Raw genomic sequence first — 21,725 nt, forward strand, 5'->3', positions numbered from 1 at the left:
TAATCCATGATTAGGGAGCCAGTGATGCTTCCATAGGCTTTGAATCTGTTTCTGACTGGTTTCTGTTCGCTTGTGCACCAGCTCCTGCATAGGTACTGTGGCTGCTGAACTGCAGAGTACATTTTGGTTCTGCCACCGAATGACAGAAATGGAACCAGCATGTCAGGTGGTTAATAGGCAGTCAGCAGAAGTGGTCAAAATGGCATTGGAGGTCTCTGTGGCTTTGGACTACCTGTGAAGTATAGAATTTGCTTGATTCTAGTCAGTACTAACTGCATAGGATTTTACCAGAGCTAGATGATCACTAAAGAAAAACCAAGCTATTTTAGGAAGACAGTGATTTGCTAAGCCTGGCATTCATGCAGCTGGCACTACTGAAGATGCTTGTTGTTTTTTTTTCTGTTTGGTTGGTTTTTTTTCTGATGAGATGAAAGAATACAACTCCTGATAAATTGCAATGATTACAGAAATTACAGTTCCTTTTTGTAGGAGCAAGAAAATTAAGCTCAGTGCCAGAGCTAACTTTGAAGCTGGGCATTTGCCTTACCAAATGTTTGTATTTTTCAGACCATCCTGTGTATTTTCAGATACCTAACATTTTGCAAAAAGCAGTTGTAGCTCTCTAGTGCTCTCCTGTTTGGCCACAGAAGATAGACTATGCATCCCATCCTGATTTTTGCTGTTGTCCTAAAGGAGACCATGCTGATGGCACAAGGGACACAGTTCAGCTTTGCCATCCATCACCTCTCTGTGTCTGCAGCAGTGATGTGGGACTAGGGAGCACCTGATGCTTGGTTCGACTGGCTTTCCATCAGCAGAGATTTCTTCCTGTGAAGGAGTAAATCTCTAGGGTTCAATCCTGATTAGAATTATACAATCATGTTTGAGTTGGAAGGGACCCCTCAAGCCCATCCAGTCTAACTCCTCAACAATGAATAGGAACACCTACACCTAGATCAGGTTGCTCTGAGCCCCATCCAGCCTGATCTTGAGTATCTCCAAGGAAGGGCTATCCACCACATTTCTGGGCAACCTGATCCTGTGCTTCACCACACAATTAGCTTATTAGATTTGCTTTTTACCATTACTCATGAATATGCTATGAATTTGATATGCTTCTAACACAGTCCTTTTATCTTTAATACCATTTACATGGAAAGTGCAAGACTAGAAGTCTGCAAATCTTGACCACATGCCATGTGAGATGCTGCTGGTGGCTGGATGCAGGCTGATGAGGCATCACATTGCGGAGCGGCTTGTGGCTTCATGAGCAGCTGATCCAAAAGGAACAAATGGATTAAGTTTGTGCATGGTCTACACTAAGCACTTCCCACTAATTTAGGAGTAAACTGAAGAATTATAATCTGTGATTTACAGAGTCTTGGAGTTTCTTTGAATCTCTGTCTTGTTTGTTGGAATGCTTACCTTACCAGCCTTTGAAAATACGTAATAGCATTTATTACTATTTTACACAGCCACGCAACTACTAATTTTCCTGTATGCTAGCTTCTTTGCACTTACAGTCCAATGTTCCAAACACAACATATCTGCAGTGGACCATCCAGAGCTCATTCAAAGAGGGTGATTTATGCTTTTGATGGGAAGTGCTTACTCCATGGTGCAGTTATATCTTAATGGTGGAGAAGTACTTGTCTGATTCTCAAAGTAAACATAGAGAAGGACCCATTAAACCCATTTGTCTGTCACCGAACAGGCAAGCATTTATAAACACCTTCAGAAATACTTCAAGGTGTAACAGAACTGAGATCCAGGTCTGTAATATCTAAGGTGTGTGGGGCAGAATGGCGAGGCCGGACTCTTTTCAGTGGTGAGTGGAGACAGGACAAGGGGAAACGGCTGGAAACTGCAGCATAGGAAGTTCCACACAAATGTGCACAAGAACTTCTTTACAGTGAGGTGACGGAGCACTGGAACAGGCTGCCCAGGGAGGTGGTGGAGTCTCCTTCTCTGGAGATGTTCAAGACCTGCCTGGATGCCGACCTGTGCGACCTGCTGTAGGGAACCTGCTTTGGCAGGGGGGTTGGACTCGATGATCTCTGGAGGTCCCTTCCAACCCCTACAATTCTGTGATTCTGTGAAGTTGTTTGCCCAGCTGCTACCTTCCCTGAGACACGAGGGAGGTTGTCCTTGTAGCTCTGCTCCATGGTGCCTCAGCTCTTGGAGGTGCTGGAGATGTGAACACGTGTCTCACCATCGTGATGTCAGATTTAATGGATCTGGCACCTCAGGCAGCACTTTACTATTGGGAAAGATTGAAAATTTACAGGTGGCTTTATGCAAACTCCTGAATTAGACAGATATATCAAAGTAATCTGTGTAAATCCTATACTTGTACTTCATGGGCAGTGGCTTGCAAAAAGCTTGTGATCAAGCAGATCACAAGTAGTCAGCAGATGTTATTTGTAGCTCAGGCATGTCTTACACGTAATACTGTGGAACCTCTCTTTCAGTTGTAAACTTGAGTCTTTCCTCCTTTTTCCTCCCAATTGCAAAGGAAACAATTTTTCAGATTTATTGCTGTGTTGATGTCTTTTGACCTGGGAGTGATTCTTTGCTATTCTGTCTGAGACAGTGTAATAGTATTTTCTCTTCCCTTTGGGAAATGGCACAGCGGTGTTCAGTTCTTCAATATGTGTAGGAAAAGTAACAGGTTTAAAAATTCTTCTTTATTGATTGTGGTTACAATATAAGCAATGCCTAATCATAATTACAGATAAGAAACCTCACCAACCTAACTGCTGTAAGGAATGCTATTCTGTTGTAAAGCTGCTTTGTCTTTAACAAAAGGAATAATTTAAGGTTAATTCAAGGGTATTTTTTTTCCTTCCAGGGAACTCTGTGATAGGTAGGAAGAAAAGCTTAATATTTCCAAGAGAAAGTAAGGTTTTTAAGAAGAAAGGAGATGTCTCTCTGTGAAATGAATGAAGCGTTCTCTAATTTTAGTCCTAGATGTCTCATTTTAAAGAAAAAAAGAAATACAAAATTGCCTCTTTAAGAGCTTTTACTATTGCTCTGGGCACTTGTAAGATGCTGGCTATCCCATGTTTTGCTCAGCTGTCTCATAAGTGGCTTAGATGACCTGAGTGTTCATACAGTAAGTCTGCAACCAAATAAAAGGTCCTGATATTTCTTTTCCATTCTTTTCTTTTTCTTTCTTTATTTTTTTCCACGACAAAGCATTGTAAAAAATGTAGCACTACGAGTTGTTTTTGTTATCTTAACAAAATGTGGAGGATATCGCCTAGTGGCTTGTGTTCAGTTGAAGGTCCTCCTGCTGTCCCTTCCTAATGCCTTAACAGTACCAGTCTCTGCCATTCCTGTGCCACCCAGCCTTGCATGTCTCCTTGTGTATAAATCTTCAGCCTCTCTTAGAGAAGGGCGAGTAAAAGGGGAATCTGCTGAGTAAATTTTGATAGGGAAAAGAATAAAGGAGAAAACAGTACCCTATGAGACTTCTTGCCATTAGCTTCAGCTCTCTAATGCTATCATTTGTGTTACACAAGATCCTTTCAACATGTCATGGTCACATTTCTGTCCTTTTCTTCTATTTCCCAGTGCTGCCTAGGTGAGTAGGTGTGCAGGAACACATGCCATACATCTAATCTTCACAAGGCTGGAAGAGGAGAACTGGCAGTTCTTGAGTTTGAGCAAGGGCTGGTTTAGGCTTAATGTCTTGATCCATCAGTAGGCACTAAGTTTCTACACCAGTACAAGCTGTTTAGGGTAGTGGGGAATAAGATCTGGCTGTCATTAAGGTAGCTATTTATCCAGTATAAATTCCAAATTAATGGCCACAGATGAGTTTCAGATGACCTGCAACCCCACCTTCTGTTTCTGCCCAGGTTCTCTGTATGGCCAGTCCTCCCTGGCGAGACACGGCAGGTGTGCTTACATGTTAAGGAAAAGTCGATGGCCAGATAGAGAAGAGAACTCCAAACTGAGCTGTATGGGATGAGCTCAGCAGTTTGACCCACTGGCTCATCAGCATGACCACGCATGGCAAAGAAGCAGCAAAAGCCTGGCTGGGGCCTTCAGCATGGCACACCTAGGATGATATGTGGGGTAGGAATGGTAAGGGATGTAACAGGAATGGAAGTCACAGAACCACTGGATTTCATTTATTTTGTTTTGTGCATTCGTTTTAGAATAACAGAGGCAACTTATGTTGTTTATTGCCTCAAATATGTAGTCACCTCTTTGTTATTTTTGCTGGGGTACCATTTTGACACACAGTTAGAGCAGCTCCTTAAAAGGATGTAAAAATATTGACTTCACATTCCTATGATGGGAAAGTTGAAACGCAGCCAAGCAACACTGAGTCCCACATGCTTAAACTTAAAGGCCTTCGAGGACCATTTCTTAACAAACCCTCTGCCTGAACCAAATGCTTTAACAAGGGCACTGCTGGGTACCAGATATGTCTTGTTTCAGAAATCAGTGCTACTACAGAGGACTCTGCCTTTCCATGAAGCTGGCTTGTAGCACTGGGCTCCTGTGTCTTAGCCCTGCCATGGGGATTGAGCTGGCAGCCCTCAATGGCATTAGTCTAAGAGCTGTGACTTGTGCAGGGAGAAAAGGCACACAGTAACATTTTCTCCTTTGGTCTAGCTAACACTTTCTCCTTTCTCCCATTGGATGTGCAGGTTTTATTTGTCTTTTTCCAACATTAGGTTTCCTTTGCTTATCTGCAGCACTGCAGCTTTGGATAACAGTGTGTCCTTCCTAGAGAGGTTAACTAGAGGTTGCTCTCCCAATTACTGATTCAACAAACAACAACTGAGGAACTATTTGATAGCGGGTTCATTTTGAAGCAGGAGTGTATTAGGGAATATTCTATGCATTAGCCCAATATTCCTTCTCGTGCCTGTGGATCTTTGTTGTCAGACTCACAGAGTGTAATGATGGCAGCAAATGGCCCCATAATTAGGCCAGACAAGATGGGAAAGGAAGGTGGTGGTAAGAGGCAGGAGAGAAATGGGAGTACATGTCCTGAGCTTGTTTTGAGGAAGGACTGATAATTTGCATGTAGAGTTGAAGAATAATTTTTAATCCCTTATTTTTTCTATCCAATTTTCTGTTGTAATTAAAAGCCTAAATGACCATTGCTGGGCATCTCTGCTCATCAGCTTAATGGAATAGTATCTGCTTCAGATAATAAGATATTTCAGGTTCTGCTGTGGCTTCAGGAAGGCTGTACTATCTGTGTTTTTAAACATACTGAAAAAGTAGACAATAGACACAGGTAATTGCGCTTTATTAATAAAGAAGTCTGAAGACTTGAATTATGCTCTTCTCCCTGTCTTCTGTTTCCTCTGACCCAGAGGAAGTCAGTGCCCTTTTTGAACCTGCCGTTCAGTCAGGGTATAAAAGACTCTCTTATAAAGCAACATCAGGTCTTTTTTTAACTTGAGGATTTCCAAACACTCTGCTCACTAGGATACCAGTACTGAGTGGGAGAGTCTGTTGGTCTCCTTCGTTTCTGTGGCAAATGCTCAGTGTGTAGAACTGTGGAAACCTTTATAGAAACTGGTGCTGGTTGAAAACTTGTATTCAAAAGGTGTTTTTATTTTTCCTAAAACATTTTTTCAACTTTGTTTTCTCTCTGTGACATTCAGGATTAATTTTTATCATAGAATTATAGAATGATTTGGGTTGGAAGGGACCTTTAAGGTCATCCAGTTTCAACCCCCGTGATACAGTCAGGGACACCTTCCTCCAGACCAGGTTGCTCAAATCACTGTCCAGCCTGGCCTTGAATGCTTCCAGGGAGGGGGCATCCGTAACATATCTGGGCAGATTTATCTAGATGAAAGTCCATCTAAGCATTTTTTCTTTTCTCCTTCTAAATGGTCTCAGTTACTATTAATGCTTATGTGGTGGTATGTGTTCCTCAAAGGGCATAAACCAAACATGTTGGTGATACAAACTGGTAAGTAGAATCTGTGTGAAAAAAAAATATTGTTTAGTGGCTGTGAGAAGTAACACAGTGTTGGTGTGTCTAAGAAGATACGAGAGTGCTGCTTGTCATTCGTGCATGTGTGAAAGCTGAGATACCACTCTGGTCCACATTTGGGCAGCCTGGATAGTGTTGCACACTGAGTAGATGTAATCTGACCCACCTAAAACCAATTCCTCAGCACCTGGACAGAGTATTATGTCACACCATTGTAGTACTTTAGGATGCTTAGTCATTTGCCATGTGAGCTTTTTGCCTACCACTGACTAACAGGGTGGATTAGATATTAAGTCTAGCCTGAATGGCTAACCTTTAGGTGTCTAAAGGTAGAAAAGATAGATCCTGTCCTCATAAACATACTTAGTACGCATCATGGTTCAATCCTGTAGCTGTAATAGGTTACTATGTGTTTGTGTGCCAGGTTAGCCTTCTAACATATAACATTATGCTTTGTACCTGTAGAGAATGTTCATAGTCTTTTCCACAGGATAGCATTTTAATACTGAGGTTTCTGAATTTCAGCCATCAATTAAGCCTGCAGTAACTAGCATCAGAGTCTGTGGTTGTGTAGCAGCAACAGGTTGTACTGTGTGGCCCCACATCGCTGACTGGGCTCGCCTCCTCTACTAGAAAATCTCATTCGACATGTCTGGATTTAGGTTCCCACAGCTAAAGCTTTGGAATTCAATTTGCTCTGCGAAGTTGAGAAATTGCCCAAAACAATTAGATAGCACTGCAACCATTAAGCTATTCTGCTTGCATCTGTTTCCAAATGTGACAAAGTTTGACTTCTTTGAATGGATGCAGAACAGCGCTGCTGCAGCTGATGACACAGTGGTATGGCAGGGTAGGCTGGGTGGTTTTACAGACCTAATACTGCACTTCTTTTAGCTTGATTTTATCCCTTGACATCACCAGCAGAAAGTGTGAAATGAGTTGATAGCTTGGGGTGCAGCTAATGGTAGAGCTTAACTTGCCGAAAGAGGCTTTGTTCTCTTGGTAGTGGGAATGCTGTGGGTTTCAGCACCCTGAGATTTTTGTGTCAGCCCTGTGAATCACAGTTGTTTCAAACTGCATGTGGCAATTGGATTTCTCCTCAAAGAGGAACATTAAAATGAACTCAGTGAAGGATGTTAACTCAGCTCAAGTGAAAGATATAGTATATATATATAGTATAAGTACATCTCAAATTTCCATCTCTGTGTGAGTATAGAGACTTGTGAGAGACAGTATCATTTCAAGTTTAGGCATCGTCTTGAAAGAGATAAAATGGCTACATTAATATGCCATTTGGGGCGAATTTATTCACACAAAATGTAGCTGATTGAACAGCTTCTCCTCCCTTACAGACACTTAGGATTGCACACAGGCAGTCTGTGCACTTGTGTATTTACATACAAATGTACTGTGATGGACATGTTAATTTATACATTCACACCATTGTGAACTTAACCTATTACTAGAATGGAGTGCATCTTAGGTGCAATTTGTGGTATCTCCAGAGAGCTGCAGAGAAAGAATTTACTTTACAAGAGTAATACATCCTGTGTACTGTGCACATTGTGCACTTTTTGGGCATACCAGATGCACAGACTTTATATAAATATGAAAAAACAGTATATTGCAATAATTTCTTTAAATGCAAAACATATAAACATGAATTTGAGTTGCTTATTTTACTAATAAGAATCTCAGAAGATAAGGCTAAGCAGCGTTGAATGAAGTTGGACTTTTTTAGTTGATATTTGTTTAATTTTGTGTTATTGCAGAAACTGGAACACAAAGAAGTTTTGGTTGGCTTGTTGTTCCTGGTTTTCCCCTTCATCCCAGCCAGCAACCTCTTCTTCAGGGTGGGATTTGTGGTGGCAGAGCGAGTCCTTTACATGCCGAGGTAACTATTGCAATTGAATTCCTTTCTAATGAGACTGCCATCCCATTTCCTAAAAACAGGCACGATTACTTTTACAATTCAGATGTTTATATTGATAGTATGCTTTCTGCCGTTGAGTTGGTGTGATTGTATGAGGGATTTTGTCTTCCGTTGAGAGCAGATCACTCGGCAGGAGCAAAGCTAGCCAAATTCCTTTTCACTTTTCAACACAGATTTTGATGTGTGTGAAACAGCTGAATACAGTGATGAGGTGTTATTTCTTGAGGATTGTTCCCACAGACACTTTCTCCTGACAGCATTCTCAACTGAAATCATCAATGGCTTTACTCTAAGGACAGTATCTGAAGAGTTAACTTGTCGTTCTTGTTGTGTACTGCTCAGCTTTTGTGCTACAAAGGTGCTCAGTGAAAACAAAGGTGACAGTGTTAGGCTGCTAACTTGAGTAGCTGAATATTTTCATGACATATCTGTATAATATTGATTACAAACACATCTATGAGTGGAGGATTTGCAGTTGTAGAAGAGGATCTGTCAGCTTCTGCCTCAACATTTCCCTCAGTTTCCAGCCTCTTAATAAATGTGCTTCAGTGGTCTGAGTGCTTCCTATTTCTTTTAATCAGTGACAGATTTGAGATGTTACTTCTTACATATCCATAGTATCCAGGCTGGAGCCTACAGTGGCATTCAGGGGATATTTATCCAAGGTGCACCAGCCTATGGAGGCCATGTGGTTGACCTTCCAGCTCAAGTGAAGGCACTTGGAGAAGGTTGCTCAGGAACGTGTTTTCCAGCCATAAGCATAAATTATTATTCCTCAGTGGTACAAGTCAGGACTAATACTATTTGCTGGTGAAGTGGATCAGTTCCTGTTATCTCTAATGGGAGCCACTCTTGTGGAGCTGTCAACAAAGCACAGTCCTCACAAAATGTGGTTTAAAAAATCCTAGGAAAACAAACTTCTAGGACTTTTTTTTTTTTTTTTGCAAAGCATTACACATGTTTATTAATCTTTTGTGTAAGTAATATCACAAAAGGACTCCTCATTGGTGTCAAACTTGAGCTGCTACTTTTATTTCATTTATATAAGCCTCCTATGCAGTTGGTCCATCTCTCCATGCTGTACTGTAATCTGAATTGCTTCTTGGGCCAAGTCCTACTGATTTTATTCACATCACTAGCCTTGCTTTTGTCTGATGGGAGCATAGCTGAAAGTACAGTGAGTGAAAGTTGTTCCTGAGTTATTTTGCAAATGATACCTTCAACTAATGGATCTTGCATCATTTCAAATTAACTTGAAAATCAGATTGCTTTAAATTCATGTAACAGAAAATGAGGCAACACATGAAAGCGCAAAGCTATTAAGGAAACAGTCAGCTGAACACAAGGCTGTGTCGAGTGGTTGCATTTCTGAATCTCAAAAGAACAACTGCGGAAAATTCTTCAGCTGTCAGCAGTTCCTTGTCCTCCTCCAGATGAGACTGCTGATATAATGAGAGGAGGGGCAATGAAGAAGAAAAAAGGAGATGTTTGCACAGACAAAATTAATCGGCGTTAACATGTGTGCATATAGTTTGTATAATGCTTTTCATCTCCCTGCGGGCTTTGCAGATATATGACCTATAGTGAAGGGAATTGATAGTTAACCTTTTTTATTTTTTTCAGGCAGGAAAATGGAGGCAGGAGGATTACATGGTTTCTCCAGAGTTAGCCTGTGTCAGTCCGTGGTTCTCTTACGTCCTACTTTGCAATGTGTGGTGTTTGCTTTTAGCCCAGGCAGCTGACAGGAAAGGGAATGAAAGCTCCAGCAGCTAATGGGAGAGGAGGACCGGCATTGTGAAGGCTGCTGAAGGAGACATTTTCCAGCAAAGCAATCTTGAGAACTGATTTCTTGGCTCAATTACTAAGAAACGAACTCTCTTTTCATCCTCTGGGTTCAAACAACACGAGTGGTGAGGAGGGCTTCTGTGTGCATTCCTGACTGTGGCAGAACCAAAATGATGATGTTTTTTCCCTTCCTCAGGAGCACAGCAGTTTAATAGTGATGGCTCTTGCAAGGCGCGTGTTCTTTATTTAGAACAGCCTGTAGCAGTTTGCTTCTGTTGAAAAGCGCTTTTCCTTTGCTTTGCCGTTTCTTCTCTGAAATTCAGCTAACCAGTCAGAGGTGGTAATTCAGCTTTATTTAGACAGAAGTACTGAATCACATGGTGAGGACTTGCTGACCTGTGTTTTCGAGGTTATACAAGAAGGTGCTTTTCTATCTCCGTTTCAAGTAATAGCCTGTTATTAGTTGTTACAGGTTTTACAGGTGTATGCACTGCCTGTATGTGTCACAGCCTCAAGTCCTAATTCAGTGTCGTTCAGCAGTTACCTGGGCAAAAAGTCAAGCATTTTGTTGTCAGTAAAAGTTGAGTAAGGACCCAAGGATTTATGTAAAAGATGTAAATGCAAAGGCAGGAGGAATAGGCTTTCTACTTAATGGCTAATTATACAGCTGGGCCTTCCTTTCTGGAGGCGGATGGCTGTTTTGAACAATTCCTCTTCTGTCTGAGCTGTGCCTCAGGGAAGAGGGATACAAAACAAGTCAACCTGGTTGAATGTTTTTTTTTGTTTTGTTTTTGTTTTTTTAATTAGCCTTAGCAAAACAGAAGTATTTGGAGAAAATATCTCTTATACTTAGTTTTCATTTGAGGATTACAAGTGTTTTTTTTCTTTTAAATCAGAACTTTTTAAAAGTAGCACTGCTTAAACCTGAAAATTTTCATAGGAAATCAATTTATTGTCTTTAAACTTCAAATTGAATTCTTCTTGTTGTTGTTTTCTTATCCTGAAGGGGTGAAAGCGTGTTTTCAGGAGAGCTGAAAGTGTGAAATATTCCAGAAAATGTGGGCAGGATACAATTCCAGAGGATGCAGTTTTCAAGAGAGGCATCAAAATAAATAACTGGATCAGTGAAAGACTCAAATCACAGCAGGTTTTCCATTGCAGGTTTTAAAATGCAGATGTAATTATCCATAATACCTACCCACCAGTGTTGCTCAGAACACTGCAAACAACATGTTTTAAAATTGGGAACAACTCTGTGCATCCAGTCATTCTGAACCATGTGCCATTTGTCTGTATACTTGAATGCGAGCACTCACTCCTACCATGTGTTGCCCTTCACATGCACATACAGGAGAGGCAGAGAAATCTCTGGAGTTTTCCATTCAGGAGTTTCCTGCTCTATTGACTTTGCAGCAGAACTGTAGTTCCTCTTTGCCTCATAGGATCAGACCTATCCTAGGGGAACAATTTCTGCCTTTTCCTCATCTTTTACTGCTGCTCTACTAGCTCCTGGCTGGGCTGCTGTGTTGTAACTGGATGTCTGAAGCTTTTTTTACAAGTTTGTAACAACCAACAAATCAACCCAAGTGTTGCTATATGGCTTATTTCTGACTTGTAGAGCAACTCAAGCTGAAAGCAGTAGGCAACCTAGCAGTACCTACACAGCTACCCTGGCAGCTCATTTGAGGTGCATACTGTAATGAGTCGGTCACAGAGTGCACCATTACTCTTTCCCAATTGGGACAATTACAACTTGATGCCATTTTTTTCACCAACTCTTCAGTTTGTTAATAGTTGATGCTGCAACCCTAATTGTCAGTACTGCTGCTATAGTCATCATGGCATTTGTCTATCTAATAATCTACAGTTAAGACAACTAACAGAAAAAAAAGTGTGATTGCACTTTTCAGGAATTCAGTGTATTGTGGCTTTCCCTAAGCCATAGCAAAGCAGGGGCTCAATGGAATTTCTGCCTTTGCACAGGGGACGCTTTTGGTTCTTTGTGCTAATGCATTCATTCAAATTAGTGTAATTATGTACACTGTTAAGTGGTGTAATTGGGAAGAGGAATAAAAAGAAAGAAAAAAAAGAACCTGATGGGTAATGGGTTAATTTGTAATTTCTATAAACATGAATACTCCTGAGTAGAAGTCCTCATTGCTTGCAGCCTCTTGAGGATGGGACTTACTGGTGCTTGTCTTTTCTGGGAGCATGTCATGCTCTCCACTTTACTTTCTTCAAGGCAGCTACATAACATGGTAGGGGTGGTGGTGGTGTACTTTCTGTTTCCGTTGCCATCCCATTATTTAAAGTTACCTGAAGTGGAAAGCTCTCCAAGACTGAGGAGCCAAATTCCCAATTACCTGTTCAGCATTCCCTCAGTAATACATCAGATCCTGTAAGTAGTTAATCTGGCTTATGGTAATCTAGCTGAAGGAGCTTCAGTTTTCAATTGGAACCAAGTACTGACACAGCAAAGTCAGCTATGAAAGTCCCACTGACTCAATGCAGTCAGTTTATCTTTCTGCTCCTCCATCTTGATTCCTTTGGGATCTGGAATCCAAGTCACACCTTCTCCATTTACTTAAAGTCCCACAGTTTTAATGCAGTGCTATTGCTGCTGCTCCTGCCAGGGCCTGGCAGCTGAAACAGCGTGGTCAGAGTGAGTCATGCTATATGGCCCGTAGAGAAGCAGAGGCCTGGAGGCTCTGCAGGGCATACAGGGCACTGGGAGCGCCTTACTGGTGGCAGCAGGCCAGCCCTCAGCCCCAGCCCGCCTCACCATGAGGCTGGAGGCTGCACAGTAGCCAACAGCTGAGGTCAATGTGGCATTGAGCCCTCTGCAGCCCACTGGGGCCTATGCAGAGGCAGGCACTCCGCTTCTGCTTCGCTCTGTGTTGAAAAACAGCTCCACCCCGTTGCTTTAGAAGGGGCTGTGGGGATTTACTGCTTGTAGGAAGGCTAAGCCCTGTAAGCATCTACCTTTCAGATGCGTTTCCAAAGCTAAGCCCCTGCTTTTGAAGGCTTGCCTACCCCTATTAAACACTTCAAGGAGAAATCAAAGCAGCCATCCTCTGCTAATGCAGGCAAGAAATGCTGAGATGCTAGTGCCAGATATTTTGGCGAAAGGCAATAAAGATGAGGGAATAAAAGCCAAAATGATTCTGCAAAGCTGAAAACGATTAGCTCATGGTGCGCTTGGTCTAGACTGCAGTCTTTAGTTGTTTTAACTAAATTTAAAACATGCTTTTGAGAAGCACGTTGTATTTTGGCCATGTAGAATTGATTCAGGAAAAGGCTGTATTTGTGTTGAGCATGAGCATTAATGGCTGTTCTGGAAAGATTTTTCATTTTATTGTGCTGTATTAGGTTAAAGGGAAACCTTCAGACATGTTTATCTTGCTCTTGAAGATAAGACATATGTGAGAAATAACTCACAATTTCTCAGAAATAACACTAAATTACATTCACGTCATCTTGTAGAAATAATCTGTTTGGTTGCGCTGATTAAAAGAGGAATTCTTATTTACAGTGGAATGTAGTCCCCTTAAGAAAATATATTGTGAGATTTAATAGAAATAGTTTCTTACGTGACACTTTCGAAGATTTGAGGTGAGACTGAATGGAAAATTATATATCTGCCACAGAATTTTGGAAATAATTACAATATTTTAATTAAAGCTACAGCATATAGGCTCTGCCTCACTAAAGAATATAAGATTTTAGGGGACTGTCTGTGGAATCCCCATGGAGTCATATAGGAATTTTCATTTATAAGCTGTCTCTTTCTGTATTCAAAAGCATGAAAAGATTCTGTATTACCTGGAAATATTTCAGACAGGAATCTGTTGGAAGTTAATTCAGTCTTGGACTCAAGCACTCTAATGAAGTGAATTTGTTTATCATGTGACTTTCATTGGAAGAGAGGGAAGGGAAATGTGTGCAAATGTTAAATAGCCATTCAAAGGCTATTTCATTCATTTCTACTTCATATTTCCCTTCTAATAAGGAAAATAGGAGTTCCTAGATTTTCTGTAATTATGTTGTGCTCTGAATAGAGGATGGCGTTGCTCATGGAGGTAAATCATACTGATGACTTAACCAATCATGTCTAAGTGTCTTTAGTACAGATCTATAGATTTATCTTAGAGCTAGAAGGAAAGCCTAATACTATCTCATAAGGTATGCTCCCAAATTACATGTATGCTGCCAGTGTTTATTGTTCTCTGTCTCTTTGTATTATGTATGACTTGCTGACCTTATTCCAGGAAAAGGCCTCTTAATTAGTAGTAAGTTAAACACACTAGTGTTACTTTGTTATCATAGTAACTGTACTGAGTTGTGAGGTTTGCTTTTTTTTCCCAACAACATCTGTTGTTTTACAATACATGGTGGTGGGTGTCACATCTTTAAAAAGCCTTAGTGTCCGAGAATTGGCGATAAATAAATAAACTGTATCCGTTCCATATGATCATGGAGACAATTCAAACAATGCTTTTCCTTTTGTCTCCAAAGTTTGATGCCACCAAGTAAGCATGGATGCATAGGGAATAATGTTGGCTAGCTGCAGGTAACAGAGGCACATCCTGCTTGCCTTTGAACATTTAGTGCAAAAAAGTGACTGTTCCAATAGGCTTTTCCCTCACAGTCCTGGGTGGTTGAGAAAGTAAGGTTTGATACAAAATTTTCCCATGGAAAATGGGACATTTTAGTTAGTGCAAAACTTTTTGCCAGGGTGTGCTGACTACCCAAGATGGACCTTATGGTCAAAAGGACATGGATGACAGAAATGGACAATAGGATGCATGTGGTCTGGCATTGCTTATATCAGGGCAATGGGGATTCTCATGTGAGCATTGGATAGCATACTCCACCTGCTGCACACCTTCAGTTTCTCAGGATCGTTAACACTGGATCTACACTCTTTCAGTTCAGTGTGAGAGCAGTTTGATTTAGTCCTGCTCCAGGCCCATGCTTGCATTTGTGCCAAGTGAGCCAGCCTATTGCTCACTGAGTTTAATCTAGCCTTGAACCAGCTGCAAGAAGAAACTTCATCCAGCACTAAGTTCGGCCATACAAAGTTAACTTTTCAAAACTTCTCAAATATGTTTGTCTTGGTACAGTAAGGTTATTCTGGGTCAGCAGGTAAGGTTTGGTGACTGGAGAGTTTTGGGGACCCTGGCTTGAAGCCCTACAGCTGAACTCTGTTTCACATCCCCACTTCGAACCCTGACCTAGCACCGAGATGTGAACCTGAGTGGTCCAGGTCACAAGGAGAGCCCCTAAATTTTGATTCTCTGTTTCTTCTGGGTGACCCAGATGCAAGCTAATGTGCACATATACTATTCTTGCAGACAAAAACATTTTTTAAAAGTCCTGATCCTAAACAGCTCCACCCTTGAAAACCTCGACATTTTTCATTTAATAGCATCTTGACTACCTGCCAGCACCAGTCGCACTGGACCTCCATGCCTGTGGGCACTGCTCTGGGGCAGAATGAGCCACATTGAGCTATGCCTGTTTTGCCAATGCTCTCTTCTGCATCAGACTGCGTGACTGAGAGGCAGGAGTGGCCCAAATGGTGTGCAGAGTATGCTTTTTGCAATCAATGACTCCCCATTAGAGAAGTGTGAGTGCAACCATTTTGTTTAATGGGGATGAACTGCCTTTCCAGCTTTTTCCCCTGCAGCAACAGCCCTGCCTGTGCAGCTTGGATGGCTTTGGCATGTATCCTCAGCTCATGCTATGGAGCTGGAGCAGCTTTGGCTGGGAGCATGAAAAGCGTGTTGTGCCTAGGAATGTCTGCATGAGTCTGGACTGGGAAATGTGTAAGTGACTTTAAGAGAGTCCAGTGTTTGCTTTCAGCATTTGGATCGGGCAGCAGAGAACATCGTCCTCCTGGCTGCACCTCCCTGACAGCAGCAAAGTATACACTTAATTTAAGCGATGTATGCAAGGGTTAAACTTGCTTCAGAGTGGCTCAAAAGTGAGGGTTAGTTTTTATGGAGAGAAAGGGAGCCATCTGAACTAAGTGCTGGAAATCAAGAAGGAGGTTTGCAGCCCAGAAAGAGCCTCCGGGGCGAAATGTCAAAGCCGAGTGCACTTTCTGTTCTCAGTATAGTTTTGGGATAATCCCTTTTGTTGCATTAACAGCCCCTGAATGGGGAGGTATTTCTTCCATGCTTTGACAGGCTGCTTCCAGGCAGCGCTTTTCATAACTGCTCTGTATGTATGCATCTACTTGGACTCTTATCTGGGCTGAGATCTGGAGTAACTGCTTTGAGATCAGTGGATTTACTTCAGGCTTACATGCATGTGGCTGAGATTAAGTCTGTTCCAAAAATCCCAACCACCAAACAATGACTTCACAAGATCTGACATCCCCAAAATAACCATTAAGGAGTGTGAGGAAGGCATCCTTTGGGCACAGTTTCTCCCACTCGAGTTTACAGCCACACCTGCTGCTGCCCTGCAGCCACGGGGCAGGGACTTAGTGCATCCCTTCTGCAGCACCCACCCTTCTCCTCTTCGCAGTGGAAGGCTGTACCTTGCAAAGTTGCAGGTCAGAAAATACAGTAAAACACGTCAGTAAAACACACCTCTGCTTTTGGGAGTGCTTTGTAGAAGCAGGGCTTCACGCACCTCCCAGAGGAGGTGAGATGGTTTCCAGTACGGACAGATTGCTGCAGTGGAACATGCCAATAATCTCAGGCTGCAGTGCTCAGATAGCTGCAGTGCTAACCACGTTGTGTCTGCAGTGAGGCAGCATGGCCAGCAACCAAGTGCAGCAAGGCACTCTTGACTTCTTGATGAAAAATGAGGTGTCTGATCCAAACTGGGAGAGAGGAACAGGGGGTAAGCAAATCAAATCAGCAACAGCTCTGGCTGGGAAAAGGAGCCTTAGTGGCTAAAGAAAAGGTTGAATTTGTGATCTAATTACGGTTTGCGAATATTAAGTGTCTGCTGTTTTGGCTCTTATGTTAATCAGGCGGTATTTGTAGCGCTCCATGGGATACAGGGTCTGCGCGCCACCTCGTTCCCATCTGTTTGTGCCTCTTATCACTTCACTTCATGCAGGTGGAACGATATTAACAAACCACAGAAACTACAGATGAAAATCTGTCATTGCATAGCTCCCTGCATGCAGTCTGCCAGAAACGTGTAAACGGCGCACAGTGTTTGCCTACCAAGTGCAGTTCTGCCCTCACTGTAAAACACGACCCCACTAAGGTGTCACTGGTACTGTAGGAGTCCAAAACATGAGGCTGGTGGGTCTGTGTGCCAAGCAAGAATCCCTTGTGCGAGCCCTCACGTAGTGGTAGTGACATTCTGAAGCTGCACGTTCCGCTGTTGTAAGGGTTCTCATTGTGAGCCCAAGCAAAAAGTGTTACCACGTTACCTGTTCCTTAGGTTCTGCTTCACATCTGACCCAGGGCTAAGCTGTCACAGACTTTTCACAGTGGGGAAGGTTGCTGTAGCAAGCTGTTGCCTATCCTACAGAACAAGAAGGGAAAAAAAAAAAGATTAGCAGTTTTACTATAATCCAGTGGAAAATGGACTTAAAAAATAATAGTAGTTTGGGGATTTGGCTTGTTTTCCATTATTTTGCTTTGGCTACAAAGTATGTTAGAAAAATGCTTGAATGACAGGGGAGGCCAATGCCAGGACAAAAGTCTTATAAGAGAACTGGCTCTCTCTCAATAAGAAATGCTACAACTAATACAGAAATAAATCATACAACCATAGGTACACATAAAGGTGACTATGAAGATGCTTAGAATTTAGTATTTAAGTGTATTAATTTTTTCAGGTGGGAAATAGGTTTTTGATAGAGGCCTTTTCATTTTTTTTCTTTAAATGCATGTGAGTAAAGTCTGATTTCCACTGAGCTAATTTTTGATACGGAATTGAGTCCCCTGGCACTCTGAGAAGAAAAGCTGGTGTATTTGTCCTTTGTGTGCTTGTAGGTGATTGCAGTGTCATGGCAGCATTAACCACAGAATCACAGAATGGGCTGGGTTGGAAGGGACCTTAAATATCATCAAGTTCCATCCCTCTGCCATGAGCAAGGTTGTCACTCTCCAGACTAGGCTGCCCAGTGGGCCAAACCATGCAGGAAGTGTCTCAGAGTCACTTGTCAAGTTACCTGAAGTAGATGAGTGCAGTGTCATCATACGTGGTCTTTTAGCCACCTCTGCCTGGACTGCTGCCCATTGCTAAAACCCTCACAATGAGTGAGCCTGGGCCGCTCAGATCCAGCAGCCATTAGGCCATATTGCTGTGCAGCAGCTCTGTCACAGCAAGCTTGGTGCTCTTCTGTTGCCAGACGTTATGTCTCTATATGAAAGCTAATTTCAATACCAGGATTTTTTAGTCTGTTATGAAAGTAGTGGGTTGTAGAGTAAGAGGAAGTCTACATTTGTGCAGCAGTATTTTTTTTCTATTTATTTATTTATTTATTTATTTATTTTTATTTTGAGGGATGCTGGTATGGATGGTTTTTTGTTTGGAGTGGTTCAGTGGATGTGGAGGAGAAGGGTCTGGTTTTTTCGTGATTTCACCATCATGATTTGATCTTAAGTTAGAAAGGTAAAGAGAGGTGCAAAAAAAGTAAAGGATCGTAGTATGAATCTTGGAATGGTTTGGGTTAGAAGGGGCCTAAAAGTCCATCCAGCCCCAATGCCCTGCCATGGGCAGGGCTGCCACCCAGCAGCTCAGGCTGCCCAGAGTCCCATCCCTCTTGGCCCTGAGTACCTCCAGGGATGGGGCACCCACAGTTTCTCTGGACAGCTGTGCCAGGGCCTCACCACCCTGTCAGTGTAAAATTTCCCCCTGACGTTTAATATAAATCTCTCCCTCTTTTAGATTAAAATCATTCCCCCTTGTCCTTTAACCACCTACCCATGAAAAAAGTTAATTCCTCTCCTGTTTATAAGCTCTAAGTATTGGAACGCTGCAATGATATCTCCCCTGACCCTTTTCCAGACTGAACAAGACCAGCTCTCTCAGCCTGTCTTTATAGGAAACGTGCTTCAGCCCTTTGATCATCTCCATGGCCCTCTTCTGGACCCACTCCAACAGCTCCATGTCCCCCTTGTGCTGGGGGCCCCAGTTCTGGACACAGTACTGTGGCTGGGGCCTCAGGAGGGCAGAGCAGGGGGAGACAATCCCCTCCTTCACCCTGCTTGCCATCCCTCTTTTGATGCAGCCCAAGATACTGTTGGATAATAGGTTTAGAGATGTTGCAGACAGTTTTTTTGCATACAATTTTTGGCACAGAAATCACAAATGCACCTGCTTTCCTGGCAGCAAGGACATGTGAGTGCTTTATAGTCCTTGCTCTGCAAAACCTTTTAGCCAGGACATTTCCAACCACTCTCAGCCACAGGTTGGGACTGAAAAATAGATGTAATAGGAAAAACTGTGCAGAGATGCGGCTCTGCTGACTTGCACTGAAGCGTCCCTGGCAAAGCAATGAAGTAGATCTTCCCCACTCTTCCCCTATTGATTTGAGACAGGGAATTGTCTGAAGTTTAAAGACAAACTTACCGGATTCATACTTTCTGATCCCTTTCCTTTTCCCTTTTGTTGAATATGTGTGCATTTTATAATACAGATACATTAACTTTAGATGAATTAGACTGTAATTGTGGCACAACTACAGCCCTGTCCTAACTTCATTGGAGCAGTTTTGCAGTTTTGGGTTCCTATGATTTGGCTCCATGATTGCCTTCTGGCAGCCACTTGGGAAACCATTCCCCTCACTGTCCATACTGAATCCTTGCTGAATGTGGAAGAAGAGACTGGAAAGGGCTGCCCAGGGAGATGATGGAGTCACTGTCCTTGGAGGTGTTCAAGAACCGCATGGATGTGGCACTGAGGGATGCGGTCGGTAGGCACAGTGGTGTTGGATTGGGCTTGGACTAGATGATCTTAGTGGTCTTTTGCTACCTTAATGATTCTGTGATTCTATGATTGCCTTTGGGTTACTGACTGTTAGTCTCTAAGGGAGCCCTGAAAAGCACAGAGACAAATCACAGCTAAGATGGACCCTTACCCTCACCCCTGTGCAGCCTCAGTGTGCAGCTGTCACAGATGCTGGAAAATCTCCCCTGGACGGGAAGCAGCCGCCTTGCAGTGCCTGTGCAGCCACAGTGCAGAGCTGGCCGTGCTGCCGGGGCCAACATCACTAGCAGCTAGGGCAGGGTTTGATAGAAATACCAAGACATTGACGTTTGCATATTTTATTTTCTGGAAGCATTCACCATTCTGTTTGAAAAGGCCCGTTCTCAAAAATGTGAAGGTGTGGGGAACGTCTTTTGAAAACAGCTTTGTGCTAAAGCAATTAAGTAACGTTTATGTCAGATAATTGATTTCAAGGGAAGGATTAAATTGCTGAAAGGCTAAATAACAGAATGAAAACAATCTGCAGGTTTTCGAGGCATTTCTCATTGGGAGGGGAGGGCTTATTACTGAGATTAGCTTTTCAGAGTTGTAAAGGAAGGTTCAGCAGCTATAAAGGCTGGGTTGTTTGGCACCAGCATCTCGGTTTGTGGCTCTAAGTGTCTGCTTGCAATTAATGTAGGTACAATAAACATATGTGTGCAAAAGAGTTTGTGGAAAAAAAAAAACAGAGTGAGTGCTGTAAGAAATGTGTTTCAGCCAAATGCAAGTGTAATTAAGTGAAAATAAATATTGACAAACGCATCTGAGAAATGGGAAAACTCTAACCTAATGCCAAAGTTCAGAACGATCTCTGGAACTGATGTTTTTTCTGTATTTGTCTCCTATGTCTGTGCCTCTCTCAGTGCCCTACATGGCACTAATACCCTGCCAGAGGCGGCACCTGGTGCAAATCAGTACACAGCAGGGGTGGCAACTTCTGATCAGCATATAAAAGCTTCCTCAGTAAGAATGATTGTCCCTCTCTGGATAGCATTTTAGCACTATCCTCATCCTTTAATGAGGCAGAGAAACTGCGGGGTAACATGTTCACAGTTCCTCAAAGATGGGGCATTTTTCTGTTTTCCAGATAGCCTTACACTGTATTGCATACTTATTTGCAATGTTACCTCTGTCCAGGGAGTTATGTTTCTAGTTTTTCTTCCCTTGTAACAGTCTCACTGGGACTCCTCTCTAGGTAGAGCCCACATAGTGATATAGTCACAGTGCATCCATTATCCCCAAGTGTTGTTTCAGTTCCTTCTGCTCCCTCTTTTGTTTGGGGAGAGCTGCCAGGGCTAAGATAGACTTTAAGTCTGAAGCTGAATTTTTATCTAGTGAGAGCTGTGGCTCAATGTGTAGTATTTTGGGTTAAATAGTTACAGATAAGCTAATGAAGTGCCTCAAGCAATAGCAATTGAAGTTCCCTCGTAAAAATGCTGAGCAAAATTAGCGGTATGCTAAGTACAGCAACTCAAAGCCCTGAATTTCCAGCTCGGAGGGAGTCACTGGAAGGATGGGCAACATTTGCATGAAGTAATTAATAATTACTGACTTAGTTTAAAGCTATACAGAAGCAAACCTCCGTTCAAAACGTGATTCCCTCCAGAACCTTTTGGAGAGGCCTCTGACCCCCCTCCAGCTGTGCCTTACTCCTCTCCGGGTTCCATGCTGCGCAGACCGGCACTAATAGCAACCACCACTGGGGCTGTTTGCTCGAGCCTTCATTGTGCCGTAATGCTTTTCCCTTTGGTAGCACTCAGTATTACTGTTATTACACGATGCTTTGCTAGCTTGCTGTTGGGAAAGGCAGCTGCCTTGCACAGAGTGGTGCAGGCTACCATTACGCTGTGTGGGATTATGCACGCTACTATACTTCTGGCATCTGGGTCTGTCATTTAGATTAATTTGGAAATTATACAGTGACTTGAGAAAAAATGCTGCTGAATTCGTGTTTGTTATCTTGGACAATATAATTAGTTAAAAAAAAAACAATAGTAACTGTGTAAGAAATGCGATACTGAATGGTGTTGCATGTAAACTGGAGTACTACAATGTAACTGTACCTTTTCCATTTTTCACTTTTTTTCC

At 42.4% G+C, this 21,725-nt stretch overlaps 1 protein-coding gene across 2 annotated transcripts in view; it reads left to right on the plus strand.

Moving 5' to 3' along the window:
• Positions 1-21,725, plus strand: part of TMTC1 (transmembrane O-mannosyltransferase targeting cadherins 1) — a 147,000-nt gene that overhangs the window by 79,928 nt on the left and 45,347 nt on the right. For both annotated transcript variants that reach the window (XM_048934325.1, XM_048934326.1), the window contains exon 9: positions 7,747-7,868. In XM_048934325.1, the coding sequence (XP_048790282.1) occupies positions 7,747-7,868 (122 nt within the window). The remainder of the gene's footprint in view (positions 1-7,746; positions 7,869-21,725) is intronic.

The sequence above is a fragment of the Lagopus muta genome, chromosome 1 (genome assembly GCF_023343835.1).
Source record: "Lagopus muta isolate bLagMut1 chromosome 1, bLagMut1 primary, whole genome shotgun sequence".
NCBI lineage: Eukaryota > Metazoa > Chordata > Aves > Galliformes > Phasianidae > Lagopus > Lagopus muta.